The sequence below is a fragment of the Polyodon spathula genome, chromosome 4, assembly GCF_017654505.1.
Source record: "Polyodon spathula isolate WHYD16114869_AA chromosome 4, ASM1765450v1, whole genome shotgun sequence".
NCBI lineage: Eukaryota > Metazoa > Chordata > Actinopteri > Acipenseriformes > Polyodontidae > Polyodon > Polyodon spathula.
The window spans coordinates 77253076-77271861 of NC_054537.1; the positions used below are offsets into that span (position 1 = coordinate 77253076).

An 18786-nucleotide genomic window follows, 5' to 3' on the forward strand; every position below is an offset into this window, starting at 1 on the left:
AGCGCTATACGGCGCTCATTGAACGGGTAGGGCTGATCGTTGCTGCAGGAGCGACCCCTACCGGAACATCATTGATGTCGGCCCCGAAGGCACGGGCCATGAAAATGACGGCGGAGGATGATCCGGAGGCATTTTTGGTGGCGTTCGAGCGGCTGGCAACCGCGGCGGGATGGCCTCGGGAGTTCTGGGCAAGCCAGCTAGGACCTTGCCTGATCGGGGAAGCGCAGGCAGCTTACCAAGCCCTGAGCGACCAGTACGCCACTGACTATGACCTAGTCAAGCAGGCTATCCTCCGTCGTCTCAACATCACCGCGGAGACCCACCGGACGCGGTTCCGCGAGTACCGGAGAGCCCCGGAGACACGCCCCAGGGTGGTGGCACAGCGGTTGTGCGACCACATGGTCCATTGGCTGACCCCAGAGAAGAAGACCGCTCAACAAATGGGGGAAGCCATTGTGGTGGAACAATTCTGCCATGTGGTCGGCGCCGAAACTCAGGCGTGGGTACGGCGCCACAACCCTGACACCCTGGAGGAGGCGGTCAAATTGGCCGAAGATTTTGAGGACTCTTTGACGTCAGCCCGGGTCGGGATCCTGTCAGCCCCTGCCCTGCTCAGGAACCAACCTCTCCCTCCCTCTCCTCCAACACCACCACCATCACCCTCGGTCCCGGCACCCAGACCTCCCAGACCGCCGACCCCGTTGGGCCCCCTTGCCTCCCCCCCATGGAGACCGAGGATGGCCCCCAGCTGGGGTAGAGGTGTTGCCCCTGCCCCGTTGCCCTACCAGCAGCGGGACAGATATTTAACCTATGCCCCCTCTGTCCCTCCACTCTGTTTTAGGTGTAACCAGCCAGGACATAGGGCCAGGTCATGCCCCGCTGCTATGGAGTGTGACGTGGCTGCATGCAACTGGACACCTGGAACGGGTAAGCAGGGGGAAAACGGTTGGGAGGGGCCCTGTCTGATTGACGTGGTTTTAGGGAATGTGAAAACCCACGCGTTAGTGGACACAGGGTGTGAGCAAACCTTGATTAGGACAGCTCTCTTGGGCGGTGTGTCGTGGCGGCCACAAGGTCAGGTGGCCATCTCCTGTATCCATGGAGACACGGCGGCATACCCCACCCTAAAAGTATATTTATCGGTAGGACCGATAAAACGTCACCTTGTAGTCGGGGTGGCGGAAAGGTTGCCGCACCCAGTTATTCTGGGCCGAGACTGGCCAAAATTCAAAGAATTGGTGCAAATAATGGCAGTCTCAGCCACACACGTAAACGTGGCAGAAAAAGGGAAAAAGGAACGGATTGGTGATGTGTTTCCTTTTCATCCTGAAATGTTTTCCCCTCTGTTCCGTCCTAGAAAAACAAATAAGGAGAGACGGACCGCGAAATGGGAGGGAGCGTCTTTGAGACAAGGCTGGGGTCTGGTGGGAGAGTGCTGTAATGGTAACAAACGCCAGTCGAAGGGAGTGGGAACGCAGTGTGACCGAGAGAGCGAGGTTACTGGGCCGACTAGGGCAGAGGTTATTCCAGCCCCTCTCAATATACCGGACCCGTGGTACTCAAGCGCGGACCTAGTGTGGGGCCAAAAGAACGACCCGTCACTGGTGCACGCTTGGGGGCAGGTCCGGTCCATTGAAGGTAAGGATGTTGATGGCGCTGGGCCGCTAGTATATCCACATTTCAGTATAAAGGGGCAATTACTATATAGGGTAAACCTAGCCGCGGGCACAGGACAGCCTGTAACACAATTATTGGTTCCCCCGTCTTGTCGGACCGAGGTCATGAGGCTGGCGCATGATATCCCTTTTGCGGGGCACCTCGGAGCCGAGAAGACGAGGGAGCGAATATTGGCTCGATTCTATTGGCTCGGTCTTCATACTGATGTGTCGAAATATGTAGCCACATGCCCAGACTGCCAGCGAGTAGCGCCAGGTCGAGTGCGCCCCGCTCCTTTGGTCCCACTGCCGATTATTTCCACTCCGTTCGAGCGCATTGCAATGGACATAATGGGCCCTTTGCTACCTTCTGACTCTGGGTATACGCATATATTAGTAGTGGTGGATTATGCAACGCGATACCCAGAGGCAGTTCCATTGAGGTCCACTAGTGCAGCTGCAATAGCCACCGAGTTAGCGCAGATTATGGCTAGAGTAGGGATCCCCAAGGAGATTTTGACTGATCACGGAACCAATTTTTTGTCCAATACGTTACAGCAGGTGTACAAAATATTAAAAATACGTCCCATCAGGACGTCCGTTTATCATCCACAATCGGACGGTTTGGTTGAACGTTTTAATCAGACCTTAAAGTCGATGCTGAGGCGATTTGTAACACAGGAGCAGAAACATTGGGCATCGCTTCTTCCCTACCTCCTTTTTGCGGTGAGAGAAGTGCCGCAGAGTTCAACGGGGTTCTCCCCCTTTGAGCTCCTGTACGGCCGGCAGCCTCGCGGCATTCTCGACCTGCTGAGGGAGGGGTGGGAGGAGCACAAAGGCTCGTCTAAAAATGTAGTGAAGTATGTGCTCCTACTACGAGATCGGCTGGATTTGGTCGGTCGTTTGGCCCAAGACAACCTCAGATCGGCTCAGCACCGACAACAGCAGCATTACAACAAAAATGCACGGATTCGAACCTTTCGACCAGGGGACAAGGTAATGCTGCTACTTCCCTCATCTGAATCGAAACTGTGTGCTAAATGGCAGGGGCCGTATGAGGTGATTCGGGCTATAGGGAAAGTAAATTATGAAATTAGACAGCCCGATCGCCGAAATGAACGTGAAATTTATCATGTCAATTTATTAAAGCCCTGGCAGGCAAGGGAGGTCTTATTTATAGCCCCAGGCAATATGGAGGATGATTTAGGTCCCTGTCCAGAGACCCCGAGCACAAGAGCGATTTCTATGGGGGAACAATTGGTTCCGGATCAGCAAAGAGAGCTGCGTAAGCTTATTGAGGAGTTCAGCGATGTTTTTTCTGACGTGCCCGGCAGGACAAACTTAGTTGAATATGACATTATCTCTCCACCAGGTGTCACAGTGCGAGAGAGACCGTACCGGATCCCGGAAAGTCGACGAAGTGGCGTTCGCAAAGAGGTATGTGATATGCTCGAGCTTGGGGTGATTGAGCCTTCCAGGAGCGAGTGGTGCAGTCCGATCGTCATAGTGGCTAAGAAAGACGGCACCAACCGCTTCTGTGTGGATTTCAGAAAGGTGAACGCTATTGCTAAGTTCGATGCATATCCCATGCCTCGGGTCGACGAACTTTTAGACAGACTGGGAAAAGCGAGGTTTATTTCCACTCTGGACCTGACGAAGGGATATTGGCAAATCCCTTTAACCCGCAGCTCCAGAGAGAAAACCGCATTTTCAACACCAGAAGGGCTGTTCCACTTTAAAACCATGCCGTTTGGGCTACATGGTGCGCCCGCTGCCTTTCAGAGACTGATGGACCAGGTTTTACGCCCACATCATGAATATGCAGCAGCGTATATTGATGACGTGGTGATTTACAGCTCCACCTGGCGAGAGCATTTGGCTAGGGTTGCAGCCGTTCTTCAGTCTCTAAGGGCAGCCCGGCTGACAGCTAACTTGAGGAAATGTGCGTTTGCCAAAACAGAGACTCAATATTTGGGATTTTTAATGGGGAATGGAAGGGTGAGACCTGTAGTCACCAAAATCCAGGCTTTGGTTGATGCAGCGATCCCCAAAACCAAGACTCAGGTGAGGTCACTACTGGGCTTAGCCGGTTATTACCGCCGCTTCATCCCCGAGTACGCCACAGTGGTTAACCCGTTAGTCGACCTCACCAAAAAGAGTGCTCCAAATTTAATTAAATGGTCAGCTGAGTGTCAGGGAGCGTTTGATACTATTAAGCGTACACTTTGCCAGGCCCCCACTCTTATCACACCAGATTTCACCAAGAGATTCATCCTCCACACCGACGCATCGGATGTAGGTTTGGGTGCAGTCTTGTCCCAAAAAGTAGCTGGAGTAGAACACCCGATATTATACCTCAGTAAAAAAATGTTACCTCGGGAACGCAACTACTCCGTAGTCGAAAAAGAGTGTTTGGCCATTAAATGGGCTACTCACTCTTTACGATACTACCTGCTGGGACACTCATTCGATCTGGTCACAGACCACGCCCCACTCAAGTGGTTAAGCACAATGAAGGACAGCAATGCCCGGATAACTCGGTGGTATCTGGCATTGCAGCCCTTCATGTACCACATGGTACACCGTGCGGGGAAAGACCACCAAAATGCGGATTATTTTTCCCGGGAGGGGGGAGTAATGGGGAAGGTAGATTTAGCCGAGTGTTCCTTCGGCTCCACTCTGAGCGGTGGGATATGTGACGGAAAGATGAGTTCTGGTGATAAATCTTCCTCCCAACCTGTGAGGGCGCTAAAGAACGGGAGGAGAAGCATCTGGAAGGGCTGGCCTGACAGTTCGTTTCCGGGTCAGGGAAGTGGGTCAGCCTGGAGGGAAGCGCGACTCTGTTGTAAGACCGTATTGATTTGAGAGATAAACGAGAGGCAGCTGCAAGTAATAAGGCAGCTGCAACCGTTTATCTTGATATCATGCGGGATTACATATAGGGGCCAGGGTAACGCTGGTCTTTTCCTTCGTTTGGGTTAACGCTTGGAGAGAGAAGGAGCGAGAGAGGAGCTCTCGTTGTAAAGAGAACTGCGTGTTGTGTTTTGTTGTGTTTGTTTGTAATTGTCTGCGTTTTGCACCACCAGACAGTTAACTCACCTGTCCGGAGCTGTCGACCAGGGTCAGCACAATCCGGATCACCACTGCACGGAACCGTCACGAAATACAGTGTCTTCACCCACCACAAGCACGTCTGCACTCACCCAGGACTGGTGACCGTGTGTTCGTTTTGTTCGGGACTGTGTCTGTATTATTGCTATCCCCGTGCTTTACACATTGTTGTGTATAGCCGGGGATTTATTATTTAACGGTCACCAGACCTGGATTATAAATAAAAGCACCTTGTCACTGGAAACTGTTGTCTGCCTGTCACTCCTGCATCGCATCACCGTTATACCTGTTCCCCTCCACTAGCCACTTTGCCACACTCCTGCACACATTTAGTGGATCATTTACACAGAGGAAACATCACTGGTTCCCTGATTAAGCTTTAAATGAACACTTTATTTTACAGGGCTGAATTCTGTTTCAATTATTTTTATTAACATTTTTCAAAACATATATAACAATAAAAAAATGAATTAAACATTATATTAAGCTATTCATCAATAATACTTAGCATTCCACATTTCCAGGAACTGGTTCTCTGTTGCTTTACAAACACATTATCACCTGATTCCAGTCAAAGTTTGTCCAGTCAAAGTCTGAGCCAAGCCTGGTGGAACTGAACCCCGAGTGGCAGTCCTTCAATGGAAAGACCCACTTAAAGGACACAAGCCCTGAAACACCCTGATTAAAAGACAGACTGTAAACCACCCATTCAGACAGTGTGAGTACATGGTTGCTTGCTACTGTACTTAAATACAACGCTGAGATCTGAGAGAGGCTGTAAAGGGGAAGTGTTTAGTTTAGCTGAGAAAATTTTTGAATAATATGTCCTATAGGGGTATTTTCGATTCCTCTTATATAAATTGCTGTGTTTGAGTAAGACAGGACCTCGTACTACAGAGACCACTGTTTAGATTATGATAATTGTTATATTCAGAACATGCACGCCTTTAATTAAACAAATAGTTTGTTGAATTGAAAAGTTGAGTCATAAATAATAATGAGAATTTTGCAATATATAAAAAAAAAACATGGTGATCAATGTGAATTCATGATAGAGAATTTGGAGAAAGAATGTGAACCTGAGAGGAATATTGCAGAATTGTTTGAAACTGATCCACGCATGAGAAAGATAAACAAAAAGCAAAGCTTGGCTTTTGTGGTATACGGATTAAAAGCAAGCTCTCAGGCACATCAAGATAAGCTAGAAAAAAATGCTAGACATTAAAAAAAGGAAGCAAAAGGGCAGTGCAATGATTTTAGTAATATAATTATAAGGAATGTGCAAGAAAATGAAACATAAACCAAGATCTTCAGCCCCCACCCCCCCACCCCCCGACCCATTGAGACAATAACCACCTTCATCTTCTGACGGTAATGCACCCCCTACATCTGGGACCAAACATATAATACAAACATTTGACCTCAAGCATTTTGAACGAGACTTAACAAACCTTAGGCACGGTAAAAAGGCCTTCTGGAATGACATCACAAGCAACGACGTTGAAGTGCAACAAGTTAAGATCTGACCTGCAGCTTCTGCATGTGATTACGTTCTGTACTGTCTTTTGGATTTGCTTTGTTCCTGAAATAAAACTATTTTGACTGAGTTACCTGAAGAAGGCTGACTTCTTATTGTTAAGAAGTAAACAAACCTTACAAACGGACAGAATAAAAGAACATATTGAAAGTAAGCGATACATTAAACTAAAACAAAAACGTGAACTGAGATAAGCAATCAATTCAAGCAAGAGAGTGCAGAAAGACTGTTAATGAGTTTGTCCGAGCTCTGTGCTTTGCTGGACAGCCACTGTTTTTTTGCCGACAATCTTACTCATAAGTAGTTGACAGAAAATGACAAAAGATGCTTTAGTTGATAAACCTATGGAATGTACTGATGGAAATATTGTCCAGTGTGATTTTAGGATAAGTCTCCAGATGCCTTGGATCATCCAGTTCTGTCAATTTTTTTTCTTTTTTTGTGATTTCAAGGCGAATACACCTGGCTTGTTTTGTGCTGATGTCACGCTCATACCTTCTGCAGATAATCTGTCAGCACAGCGATCGCCCAATCGTTCACAAAGTACCAGGTAACTTGGAAAAATGTGGCCCTGACTTGTAGAGATTCTGCTTCCTACCTGGCAAAATTTGCTAGGACATTAAACTTAATCAGAAATCAGAACTGCTATGCATCATGTTTTATATGTTAAGTGTGTACACTGGGAATTTGTTTTCCAGATTTGTTTTCAATTAAAAACATTATTTATTTATTTTATCTCTATTTTAATTTTAATGTTTGTAAAATATACTGAAAATCTGGTAAGATTAAAAAAGAAAATGAAAACTTGGAACGTTAATAATATTAAAGAAACTAGTTTTTAAATATTGGTAAGGGGGGAAAAGGGACCGCATCTCTCAGAATGGATATATTCACACTTCACAGTTTACACCTGGAAAGGTTGCTGCAGAGTGAATGTGGTAGACTGAACTACTTTTTAAAAATATAGGGTCCATTGCTAGAGGCCCTTAAAAAAAAAAACTAAAGGGAAAGATTTCCTGTATTTTGTTTTTAAAAAGGTCTGAATACTGGTCCCGTAGAGGCCTACTTACCGAATAAATAATCACACCAGTGAAGAGCTGACGGGCCCCAAGGTCAGCAAGCTTTGTAGTCCATTTATGATTTACAGAATCAAAGGTCTTGGTGAGGTTCATAAAGGCGAACTCTGGTAATAAAAATCACTTGAAAAAAATACAGGGGTTGTTCTAAATGCCTCTTTATTCTAGTTTTGAATCACAGATCTATTCTATTAACACATGGATATTTTAAGGCTGTCATATAACACTGTTCAGCACAAACTCTGAACAAATAGTAAGTTTAAAAATATGTATTAAAGGGATAAATATTTTTGTTGCAAAGTATTAATAACCTATGATATATTTTGAATTTCAATCCTCCTCTCTTGTCAGACATCTCGTGCAGTCTCTAGAGACAGGCTGTAATTCAATGCATGTCTCTGTCCTGGTTGTGGTCACACAGGTTTGCAAAGTCAGCACATAAAGGACATGAATGGTATAAAAAAATGTTTTGTGAGTTAATAGCCTTTTTTTAAGACAATGGTTAAATTGGTCTGATTACTTAAGCTACTTAATAACTAAATCTGTACACCACCACTTAGGAACGAACACTGCATTGGCTGAATACATACTGAGTACCTTCTCAAAGGCTTCTGTGGCTTTATTGAATTGTGGCTCTATCATTAAGATTATTTCAAATGTACATGAACATACTGTATACGTTTTATGTCAGTGCAAATAGCATTTCAGGTGTATTAACAGGAGGGTTTTTTTTTTTTTTTAATATAGTTGGGTGCTGGGCATATGTTGTACTGGGACTGCCAAATTAGTGATTGTTAAATACATTAATGACCAATTTATGTGTATTTATCATTTCAATATAATGAATGCCTTAAAGCTTGCACAAGTCTTCATTGGATAAGTGTCAGGGGTAGCGTTAAATCTATCCCTGCCAACAATCACAAGTGTGGCCATTCCCTAATCAGTGATTGTGTGCTAATTGAAAACCCTTTGTTTAGTGACAGTGCTTGGAGTAAAGATGTCAGTTAAGGCGATGCCCAGCCTCACTGCTGTGCTTATATTGTACCTTCGTTGTTTTTTTTTTTTTAACTCTTTATTTTGGCCCTCATGCCCTTTTTGTTTATTTATTGTTATTTTGTCCCTCTGTGGGATTAATAAACATGCCCTACAGCGATTAAACTGCAGCTTTCCAGCTTCTGAGTCTCCTTCCTGCCTGTAACAGCTTGGGCCATGATGCTATCCTGTCACAGGGTACAATTTACAAAAACTCTACTTTATTTCCATTACTGATTATTGATTTGTGTTTGCTGGTGCTGCATCTCAAGGAGAGAAGAAAGCCACCACCCTTTACAAGAGGAACTAATCTGCCATGTCAGCATTGTGGACTGTGACAAAGACATGCACAAAGCACAAAAGCATGTGCAAACCATTATCAAATGAATTAGGTCTGTCAAATCTGCTGTCTATCTTGACTGAAAACAGACTTACAACAGAGAAGCACAATTTTTATTTTATTTATTACAGAATACTTTGCATGTCACGATCCACCATGCTTTCCAAAAGTATTATGTTTCTATTATTTGTCCAATCCCTGTACAACCACCGCTATTAAGAGTCCAGATTTTAAAAAGTTATAAATAAACGTAATTTGAATTATAAAAAGGAAGCAAATACAGCACTTGTAAATAGGAGAAGAAAACTGGTTAAAAAATGTTTTAGATAGAGTGAAGACTTCCAGACAGTGTTTCTTCATTGTTAAAGAATGCACTGAAACTGTATGAGTCCTCACACAAAGGGGCACCAGAAGGGGCTCCAATTATGCCAACAGTGGGGACAATATCACTGATGCAAATGAGCATAATGTGTTTATTGTTTTTTTTTTTTAAGATGACTTTGTCAAGTAAGTGAAATGATCAACCGTGTGACACAACTCCATATTCCTCACAATAAAAGGCTGGGAGATTTTAATGTAAACATTTCAATACTCCAGTTTAGCACACAGACTGACTAATGGCTTCATATAACCCCAGATTATGATACTTGTAACAACATAATGTCAGTTTTGTCATTACTTCTTAACTAGTTATCTGCATAAGTGTACTGTTATACACTGGGGACAAGAATACATTTAAAACTGTTCATAAACAACCACCAAGAACAAATGTTACATTTTACTCTGCTCCTTGCCAGAATTTGAACCAATTGGTTGAGGTATCACTGCTTTATTGCGAGAGGATGTATCTGAGCCATACAAATTTCATTAATTTTAAGATCTAATCCAAGGCTGGAAATCACTGTATGCTCTCTGTCATGAAAAGGATTACCATTGCATGTGGTTATTAAATCAGAGCTTTCAGTAACTGACAGTAACCCAGTGCTAAAAGTATTGATATAAAAAAACAATATTTAACACCTACATACCAGCCTTCCAATATATTTTCCTGGCATCTCAGCTTCCCAACTAATAAAAGATTTCTGTGCAATATTTTTTTTTTTTCCTTAAAAACGCATTCTTCATTTAACTATAAAGATTTATGGTTGTATAAAGAGACTGTTTCCCAATAAACAAAAGTCAATACCGATTTAGAATTTCCAAGCTAGGGGGAATACCGAGATTTACTACAGTATAAACAAAAATTAAATGAAGGCCCATTGTTCATTACAAAATAAGACAACTGGCACATGTTATTACGTAATGACATTATTACAAAACTGTTAGGTGCTATTAGGCAACTTGGCTGTTGGAGAAACCGATTCAAACAGTTTATTCATTTAGGGACTTCCTGTGTCAGGTGTACTGACATTACACCAGATATGATACAGACAAGGCTTTACAGTTTACAAACTCATTCCCACTTTAGGACTAACACTTTACTACCGTATGTTCCCATACCTATTTAATGCCTAATTTCTCAATGTCAAATATACTGGACACAAAGGGTTCATTATCTGTGTGAATATGATGATAATTAACAGAACAGCAACATGTTCCTCTAGGAATCCTATTTATTATAAAAAAAATAATAATCAGGGGAGGAATGTGTGCAATGCGTAAGACGTGGAAGTGTACCGCACTAGTCTGGCAGTACAGTATGTTCAACAGGAAGAGTGCCCCTCCTACCTTAACTGCTCCCCAGTGATCAGAACCTCAGCCATGCGCTCCAGCTCAGCTGCCTTCTTCTGCATAGTGTTACCGATGCCTTCCATGTCTATAGTAGTGCAGTCGGCGAAATGAATCTGAACGGAATAAGTAAAAATAAAAACACAGTTAATATGTGACCCCTTTGTTCTGATCACATGGAATCTACTTGTACAACAAAAGCGTACACGCGTCAAATTGTTGGTAAAAGGCTGCATTATTATTATTATTATTATTATTATTATTATTATTATTATTATTATTATTATTATATAACAATTTACAACAATTTCCTCTTTTGTATCTAAACCTCAACCTCTGATTTGACTAATTCGAAGTGTATACATTATATTAATGACATTAGCTCAAAATACAATGCAATAAAATCGGTATTATTAAAACAGAATATTCTCAAATCACTAACAATTACATATTTGTATCTACAGCCTTTTATTTTAGCTAAAATTGAAAAACTCACCTTCAAATTGTATATATGTACTTTATTTTTTTTCTTTCACCGACGTGCTTCCCTGGTATAAAGAATAAGTACAGAGATTTACATACAGTCCAAAATAAACAAGCTAACAAAAACGATCATTTTGGAACACCTAATGGGTGAAATCCCTGCAAAAATTTTAGTCCATCCATTCGTCGTCAGTCGTTAACTTTGCATGTGGCAGACGCAAACCTCCGCAATGAAATACAGATTATATTCAGTTGCACGATGACATCTTTTTTTTCTGCAATTCAACCAGTTTGCTGTACAGCCTGCCTGTGCAGATCAGACTAGTTCACTCACGTAAAGTCTTCTTGTAATTTACAACGATAAATCTCTCTCTCTCTCTCTCTCTCTCTCTCTCTCTCTCTCTCTCTCTCTCTCTCTCTCTCTCTGTTATGCAATTTAAAATATGTTGTTCATAAGTAATATGTTTTTGTTTTTAAAATCGTCCCGTTGCATTTTACAATACAGATATAACTTATGTATGCATTCAGTTACAGCATAGGACATCTCTCTACTAGTACTATACCTTCTTTTACTTCAGTTTTGTAAATAGATGGATTTGTCAATCCGTTTTGCCATAGCTATGCTCCTGTCTGGGTTTGTTTACCAAGTCACACAGCCGCAGCAGCAGCAACGTGAAACGAGTGTAGAGTGCCATCCCCTAGTATACTGGAAGCTAAGAACGTCATTTGGGGAGTTGACCAATAAGGTGGGGCTCGAGTACAGTAGTTATTGATCTCAGAAAAAATAGTAGAACTACATTATAGTGTAACATTTGTTTACCATTATGGTTTTACCACGCCTAGCAGGTTAATGCACTCTTTTTCTTCTGTACGGAAATTTGAACCAACTGTGTTGTCATGGAGAATTTTAAACTCCATTTATATACAGTTAATGCTCCATAGTTATGGACTTCACAACAGTGTCCTCACATATTATTATGTATTGTGTATTTATAATGTCACTGTGCAGTTTTAAAAAAGAAAAAAAAAACTTTGAGGCTAAACTGTAGAATAAATGATGTAAGGTATTGTGCTGAAAATGCTACATTCTGCTGTTTGTAATGTTACCTCAACAAAGGGCCACATCGATTAGTAAGGGCTCATCTATGACCTGTGAGAATGGCTCTACATTGAATGCTGTTTCCAAAACATCAAGCCTCCAAACATTCTGTAACCATCCTGAGACATTCAAAATGTCAGTACTAAATAAAAGATACATAAAATCAATAGAATGAATGCACAAATTAATGTACAACTGTCTCCAGCACTTGTGACCTCAATAATAAAATAATAAAAATTCTTCGTCACTATGGGCAGAGGTTAAAGTTTATCTTCCCGCACAGCATGGAGATGGGAACAACACTGATAACCAAAGAATCAAGAATGTATAGAATTATTTTATTTGTTAGTTTGTGCTTGGATACATTTTTAATTAATGGTAAAAAAAAAAAAGAAAATGTAGGAAATGACAGAAACAGTGGTTTTAGCTTTTTTTTTTTTTTTTTTTTTTTTAAAATAACATTCTGTTTGTAAAAGTTAATTTTGTTTGATTCAGTTTTATTTTTTCATTGTACTAAATGAATGTAAATACTTCACCATGAGCTTTCATGACAGTTATTCATGGCTGAAGAGGCCCTAAAGGGGCCAAGTGGGTTCCCTTTCAATTCGAAGATGACTGCCAATGATACTTTTGGGATATGCCTGCTTGTCAGGTATTCGCTGAGCATTTTATATCAAAACTGCAGATAGGCCCCTACGCGGAGTTATGTCTTGGGTCCCACCTCACCGAGGTAATAAATTCACTGCGTGGTGACGTCAGTCTCTTTTGCCTTTCACAGACAGGTAGGTAAGGTAGGTGAGTATAATCACTAACTTTTTCCAGTTGTGATTGACTCTTCAGAGCTTCTTCTTCGAATTCCCTTGCAATTAATTGCTGGAAGTAGGCTTGCTACTTCCCCGGAATCAGAAACTCAGCAACTGAAGGCCGAGCTAACGCTACGCAACTGCGTTTCGTTTAAAAAAACAAAAAAATCTTCAACAGCCTACATCGCTTGGTGATTGTACTCTGCTTTCTAACCTCGGCAGCTTGCTGCATGTTCCTTTTTTAATTTTCCTCTGCTTTCTGAAGCTGTAAAAAAAAAAAAAAGAGAGAGAAGGGAGAACACAACCCTCCAGCGAGTCCAGCCTCGCTCTGCAGCCACTGTTGACTCGAGGTTCTCTGGGCGACCTCGGTACGCCCACTCAGTGTGCACGGCCTAGCGCGATAACTGCACAATTCCTCCTTGGCCTTATTGTTGAGCTGACCGTGTGCATTACCAGTAACCCATAAGCAGTGCACTTGTGTGTAAAAAAAACAAAAAAAAAAAAACAGCTGTGTTTCTTTCTTTTTCTGTCTGTTCTTATCCCTTCTCCAGAGCTATGACTGTTGAGGGCTCCACATGGTCCAGACGACATCTTGGGTGCACCACTCCACTGCAAGCTTTGCGCTGTCCTGGTTGTGTGACCGCAAGCAGCCCAGACACAGCCACGCAGCCCAGTACATTGATGCTTTGCCTTCGGTACTTGGCGCTCGGTGCTTTGGCGCCCCAGTTTCAAAGCCTCGATGCCCATAGTACCCTCAGGTCCTTGGTGGCTCAGAGCCTTAGTGCCACGGTGCTTCGGCGCCCTCGGTGCATTAAATCCTCAGTGCCTCCATGCCTCACCGCCCACAGTGTTCAAGTGCTTACCATCAATGGTGGCTTCGTGCCTCAATGCTCCATAGCCTCGTTGCCTCTGTGCTTCGACATCTTCAGTGCTTTGAGAGCTAAACACCTCAGTGGTCAACGCCTTGAAGCCTTTCGAGCCCTGTGTGTCAGTTCCTTCGGTGCCACACTGTCCCAGAGCCTTTGTACCTCAGTGCTTCGGCATCCTCAGTGCCTTGAGAGCTACACGCCTTGGCATTTGATGCCTCAAGGCTTTTCGAGCCCCAAGCTTCGGCACTCTCAGCGGGCTCGGTGCCTCGACGTTCCACAACCTCAGTGCCTTGATGCTTCAGCATCGTCGGTACCTCGAGAGCTAAACGCCTCGGCATTTTGACTCCTCAAGGTTTTTTTCGAGCCCTGTGCAGCACGCATTCACTGCTGCGCTAGCCTAAGATCTCAGTACCTCTGTACTTTGACACCCTCGGTACCTCAAGAATGATATGCTTTGGAGCTTTGATGCCTCATGGCTTTTGAGCCTGTGCAGCAGTGCCTTCGGTGCCACGCTGCCCCAGAGCCTCGGTACTTTGGTGCTTCGACGCCCTCGGTGCCTCGATGACTCCACGCCTCGGCACTTCAATGCCCTGGAGGCTTTTCAGCTCTGTGCATTGCGCCCTCGGTGGCCTTGGTGCCCCTGCGCTTGATAGCCTCTGTGTCTCGGTGCTTCCACACCCTCGGCACTCAAGGATTGTATGCCTCAGTGATTTGATGCTTCAAGGTCCAGTACCCTAGAGACCCTCGGGCCCCTCGTGCTACATTGCATTGGTACCTCAGTGCTTGACACCCTCTGTGGCTCGAGGACTTGCTGCCTCTTCGCTTCGACAGCTGCAGGGCTTCACCCAGCACACTCGACCCCCTCAAGGTGTTTTCGGTGCCTTGGTGATAAACGACTGAGCATGTCCTGCAGGTGGAAATTGCCCCCGCAGGACAAACACTCCCTGTGTGTGAGCTGCCTGTGCATTGAGCACGCCTCAGATGGTCACACATCACTACATCCTCCAGTCTGTCCTGATGGGTGACTAGTTTACAACAATGGACCTGAAGGACATGTATTTTCACGTTCCTATCCATCCAGCGCACAAGAAATATCTCCACTTTGTCTTTTAGGGGAGCGGCTTCGAGTTCTCCATGCTGCCATTTGATCTCTCCTCAGCCCTCTGCACATTTTCAAAGTGCATGGATGCCAACCTAGCTCCCTTGCAGCTGCAAGGGATCAAGGTGATGAATTACCTGGATGACTGGCTAACTTGTTTCCAGTCCCAGGAAGAAGCAGTGGCCCACACAGCAATTATATCTCACCCTCAATGATGCAAAAAGCCAATTAATACCGGTGTAGAGTACAGTCTATTTGGGTCTCCGGCTCAATTTCTTCACAATATGAGCCTACCTGTCGGATGACAGGGTAGCTGCTATTCGCAACTGCCTGGTCCTGTTTCAACCAGGGTCCACAGCGCAATTAGTGTTGTGCCAGAAACTACTGGGTCTGATGGCCACTGTGTTCCCAGCCATTCAACAGGGATTACTTTAAGTTTATTAATGTTGCACCGATTGTGCAAAGATACAGTGCTTTAAGTGTGCAAATAGACAATAAAGACCCTATACTGTCTGTACCCCGTACCCTGCATTGTGGACCACACCTGGTTTACGTAGCAAGCGTTTGGCATCTTCCGCCAATTCAACGTGGTCAATAGCCCTCCTGAAGGTGTCTGCAAGTGGTCACACCCAACACAGCTCTTTCCCAAATTTAAATTAACAAAAGCAATAACAGGTCACAAATAAAACTATTTAAATAATAATCAAGTTCAGTTCTCCAAGTTCAGTCCAGGTCCAGAGAGGTCTTGATTTGTTTGTGTAGGACAAAGAGACACTCGCAGCTGGACCCGTCAGACAGTATGCATAGTTTGTTGACCTGTAAAATGATAAGATAAAACTCTTCTCTTCCCTTGACAGGCCTCTCTCGTCTCACTTCCTTCAACTTGACTTATAAACAGCTGCACACCAATAAACTGTCCGTCCCGCAGCTGTGGGCAGTTATCAGCAGCCCAGTCCTTGTGCTCAAGTTAATAAAAAAAAAAAAAAACAATAAAAAAACAAGTGCTCAACACACATTAATTAGTGCAAATCATAAAAACACACAACAAAAAACAGTGAACATATATACACAATGTGCAAATAACAATATAAAAAATAAACATGCCCAAATAATTAATCAAATCAAACAAAATAATAAAAAAAAAAAAAAATGTGTTAATAAATGATACAATAATGGACTTGGTTGCCCTGCAACATGTACTTTAACACAATTTTTTGTGAAAATATGGTTTCCATGCGCAGAGAACTGGCACACCAGTGAAAGCTGCTGTAATAAAGCAAAATACCTTGTGTCTGGTTGGTTAATAATGTGTTTTATTGCTCTTGCCCAAATTGTTTTTCAAATGTCATGTCGTCAGTAGTGAATACTGTTTCAATTAATTTATCATACAACTCATAAATTAAAAATTCTGAGGTATAAAATGAAACTGACCAACGGGTATTGCAGATTACCATGGCTGAAAACTGGCGGATACTTTATATTTTTCCATTTCATTTAGGCAATACAGCATATACGGGATCAGGAGATGCTGGCTATACTACTCTAGCTTAGAAACCCTACTCGTCCAGACGGTTGACTGGTTGACTCTGCTGAGGAAACATTCAACACCACGCTTGGACAAATACGGGTAGTGGGCACTTAAAAGGGAGGTGGCAGATACTGATGAAACAGACTGAAGTGCATTAGTTCGTTCCCAAAATTGCCACTGCCAGCTGTATCCTGCACAAATGTCAACAACAAAATTAGGCGTTCAGGAACCACTGCCTTTCAAAACAAGCTCATAACAAGCAACCCCATGTTAGAATATGGGTGTTTATGTAAATTCAAACCAGCGACGCTCAAAAACAAGCCCAATCCCAGCGATCTGAGAAGACTTGTGAGAGAAAATGTTAATTAGCTCATTCAAGTCCTTTCCTAAAGCTGCTCTAAAAGTCACATGGGAATACATAAGTTACCATGGTCCAAATGTCCAAAATGGTCCATTAATGTTTTGTTTGCAATATTTCGTTTCTCAGATTGATGTTGCGATAGCCCCACTTTTTTCTCTGTCTTGCCTAGAACTTTTCATAACGCTAGTCATACACAGATCTGAATGTGTTATTGTAACAAGACAGGAATAACGAACAGCCCTTACATGGATGCCCTGGAAGCGATGACATGGATTTGACAATAGAAAAAGGTACACTGACACGCTCATTGAGCGCTCAGGCAGTTTATTGAAGCAGAACACAAATGTTATCTGCCTAAACACAGTAAAAGCAGAGGGAGTCACTACAGAGAAGAAAAGAACTTAAAGGATCCGTAAAGGCTACTGCCCAGCCGGACCATAAGGGCTAGTTTGTGTTCGATTTTTTTTGCTCTGCAAGTGTCTTTTTGTTAAAATATTTTATTTATTTTTGTTTAAAAATAAACGGTGCGCTTTTTGCACTACAGTACTTTTCTTTGTTTTCCTTCCTGCACTCTGGCCTGACGTCACCACTCCCCAGCCTGTCACAATCATACAGATTGTATTTACCAAGTTTCTGTTTAAAACTATTACTAAAAATGTTTGATAAACTGCATTGTGGGCTTGTGAATTCAAGTGGTTACAGTCAATTTTCTTTTATGATTCGAAGGTGAATAAACCTGGTTTGATTTGTGCCGATGTCATGTTCATACCTTCTGTAGCTACTACTTCAGTCAGCACAGTGATTGCCCAAACATTCGCAAAGTACCAGCTAACTTTGGAAAATGTGGCTTCCACTTGCACAGATTCTGCTTCATCATACATGTCAGGGACATTAAACCTAATCAGAAACCAGAACTGCTCCTCATCATATTCAACATGTAAAGTGTATTTTTTCTGAGATTTTTTGCCCCGATTTTTATCGATGTTTCAATATAAAACTATTTGGTACCGATTTTTATCCCTATTTTAATATATGTAAAATAAACGCCGAAAAATTCCCCAATTATTTTTTTAAAGAAAAAAACGAAAATGCAGAACACTACTTATGTCTGAGCAAAGCCCGTGCCCATCCTCCATTTATGTCCGTTGGAGCGATGAAGAGGCTTGGGTGTTAATATCCATAAGGGATATGATGAGGCAGCTTGATACAATGCATAACACGAACATTGTTTAACCTGCTCTCAAAATAAATGGTGTGGCGTTTTCACGACTTATTTCTTGGGAATCAACAATACTACTCAATATTCCAATTGTTTATTAAGGAGAGGCAGTCATACAAGTACAGCGTAAAGGAGGATGCTATATTTGGTATAAACAGATACAAAATAAGCTAATGAAATAAAAATGTGACACAAAATAAAAGCACACCGTCGGGTTACAAAAATAAAGATAGCAGTGCACCTCTAATAAACCCAAAATAAACATCATGCAAGTATAAGGAGTCAGGTTTAACCACTGTATTTGTCTTTATTTGAGATACACTTTGATGCTGCAGTTTTGTTATGCTCAGAAGTTATTTTGCAAACCGAAAAGCATTAATGACTATATTTTTAAATTAAAACTGTTGGATAAAACTGAAATGCATAATATTGTGAGCAATTTGCTAATTGTATATTTTGAAAAACTGAAAGTAAAAGGATATATTTTACTGTTATGCAAAAAGCATGAAACCGGGGTTAATCTTTGAATTGCTTGAGTAGCATTGAGTTAAATAAGAAATAAATAAAATACTGAATAGTTATTTTATTAGAAATATATTTGCAGTTTGTGGCAGGTTACATCCCAGCCCTGTGTGTGTTTTATGTGATGTTATTGTGTGTGAATTTGGACGCTGTGGTTTAAGGTCAGCAGGGAAGGGTTAATTGTCTTCCCTGCCAAAGTAGTTCACATGCAGACTGTGATGAATGATTAGCAATCGAAACCCAGCACAACTGAGAGGCCCAGCTGTCTCCAGAGCCACAGTTGCCACAGCCCGCACCCCTGCCAACATCACCACAGGAGAGCTG

The 18786-nt window shown here is 42.7% G+C and overlaps 1 protein-coding gene across 4 annotated transcripts in view; it reads right to left on the bottom strand.

The window, feature by feature from the left end:
• LOC121314887 (DEP domain-containing mTOR-interacting protein-like) overlaps positions 1-11646 on the bottom strand; it is a 76797-nt gene extending 65151 nt beyond the window's left edge. The window contains exons 1-3 of one of the 4 annotated variants that reach the window (XM_041248624.1): positions 11526-11645; positions 10976-11027; positions 10480-10595 (exon numbers count right to left, since the gene is read on the bottom strand). In XM_041248624.1, the coding sequence (XP_041104558.1) occupies positions 10480-10565 (86 nt within the window). In that variant the 5' untranslated portion in view covers positions 10566-10595; positions 10976-11027; positions 11526-11645. Of the gene's footprint in view, positions 1-10479; positions 10596-10975; positions 11322-11525 lie in introns of those variants that run through there. The other 3 variants (XM_041248627.1, XM_041248626.1, XM_041248625.1) reach the window with 3 other exon arrangements.
• Between the last annotated feature and the right edge of the window lie 7140 nt (positions 11647-18786).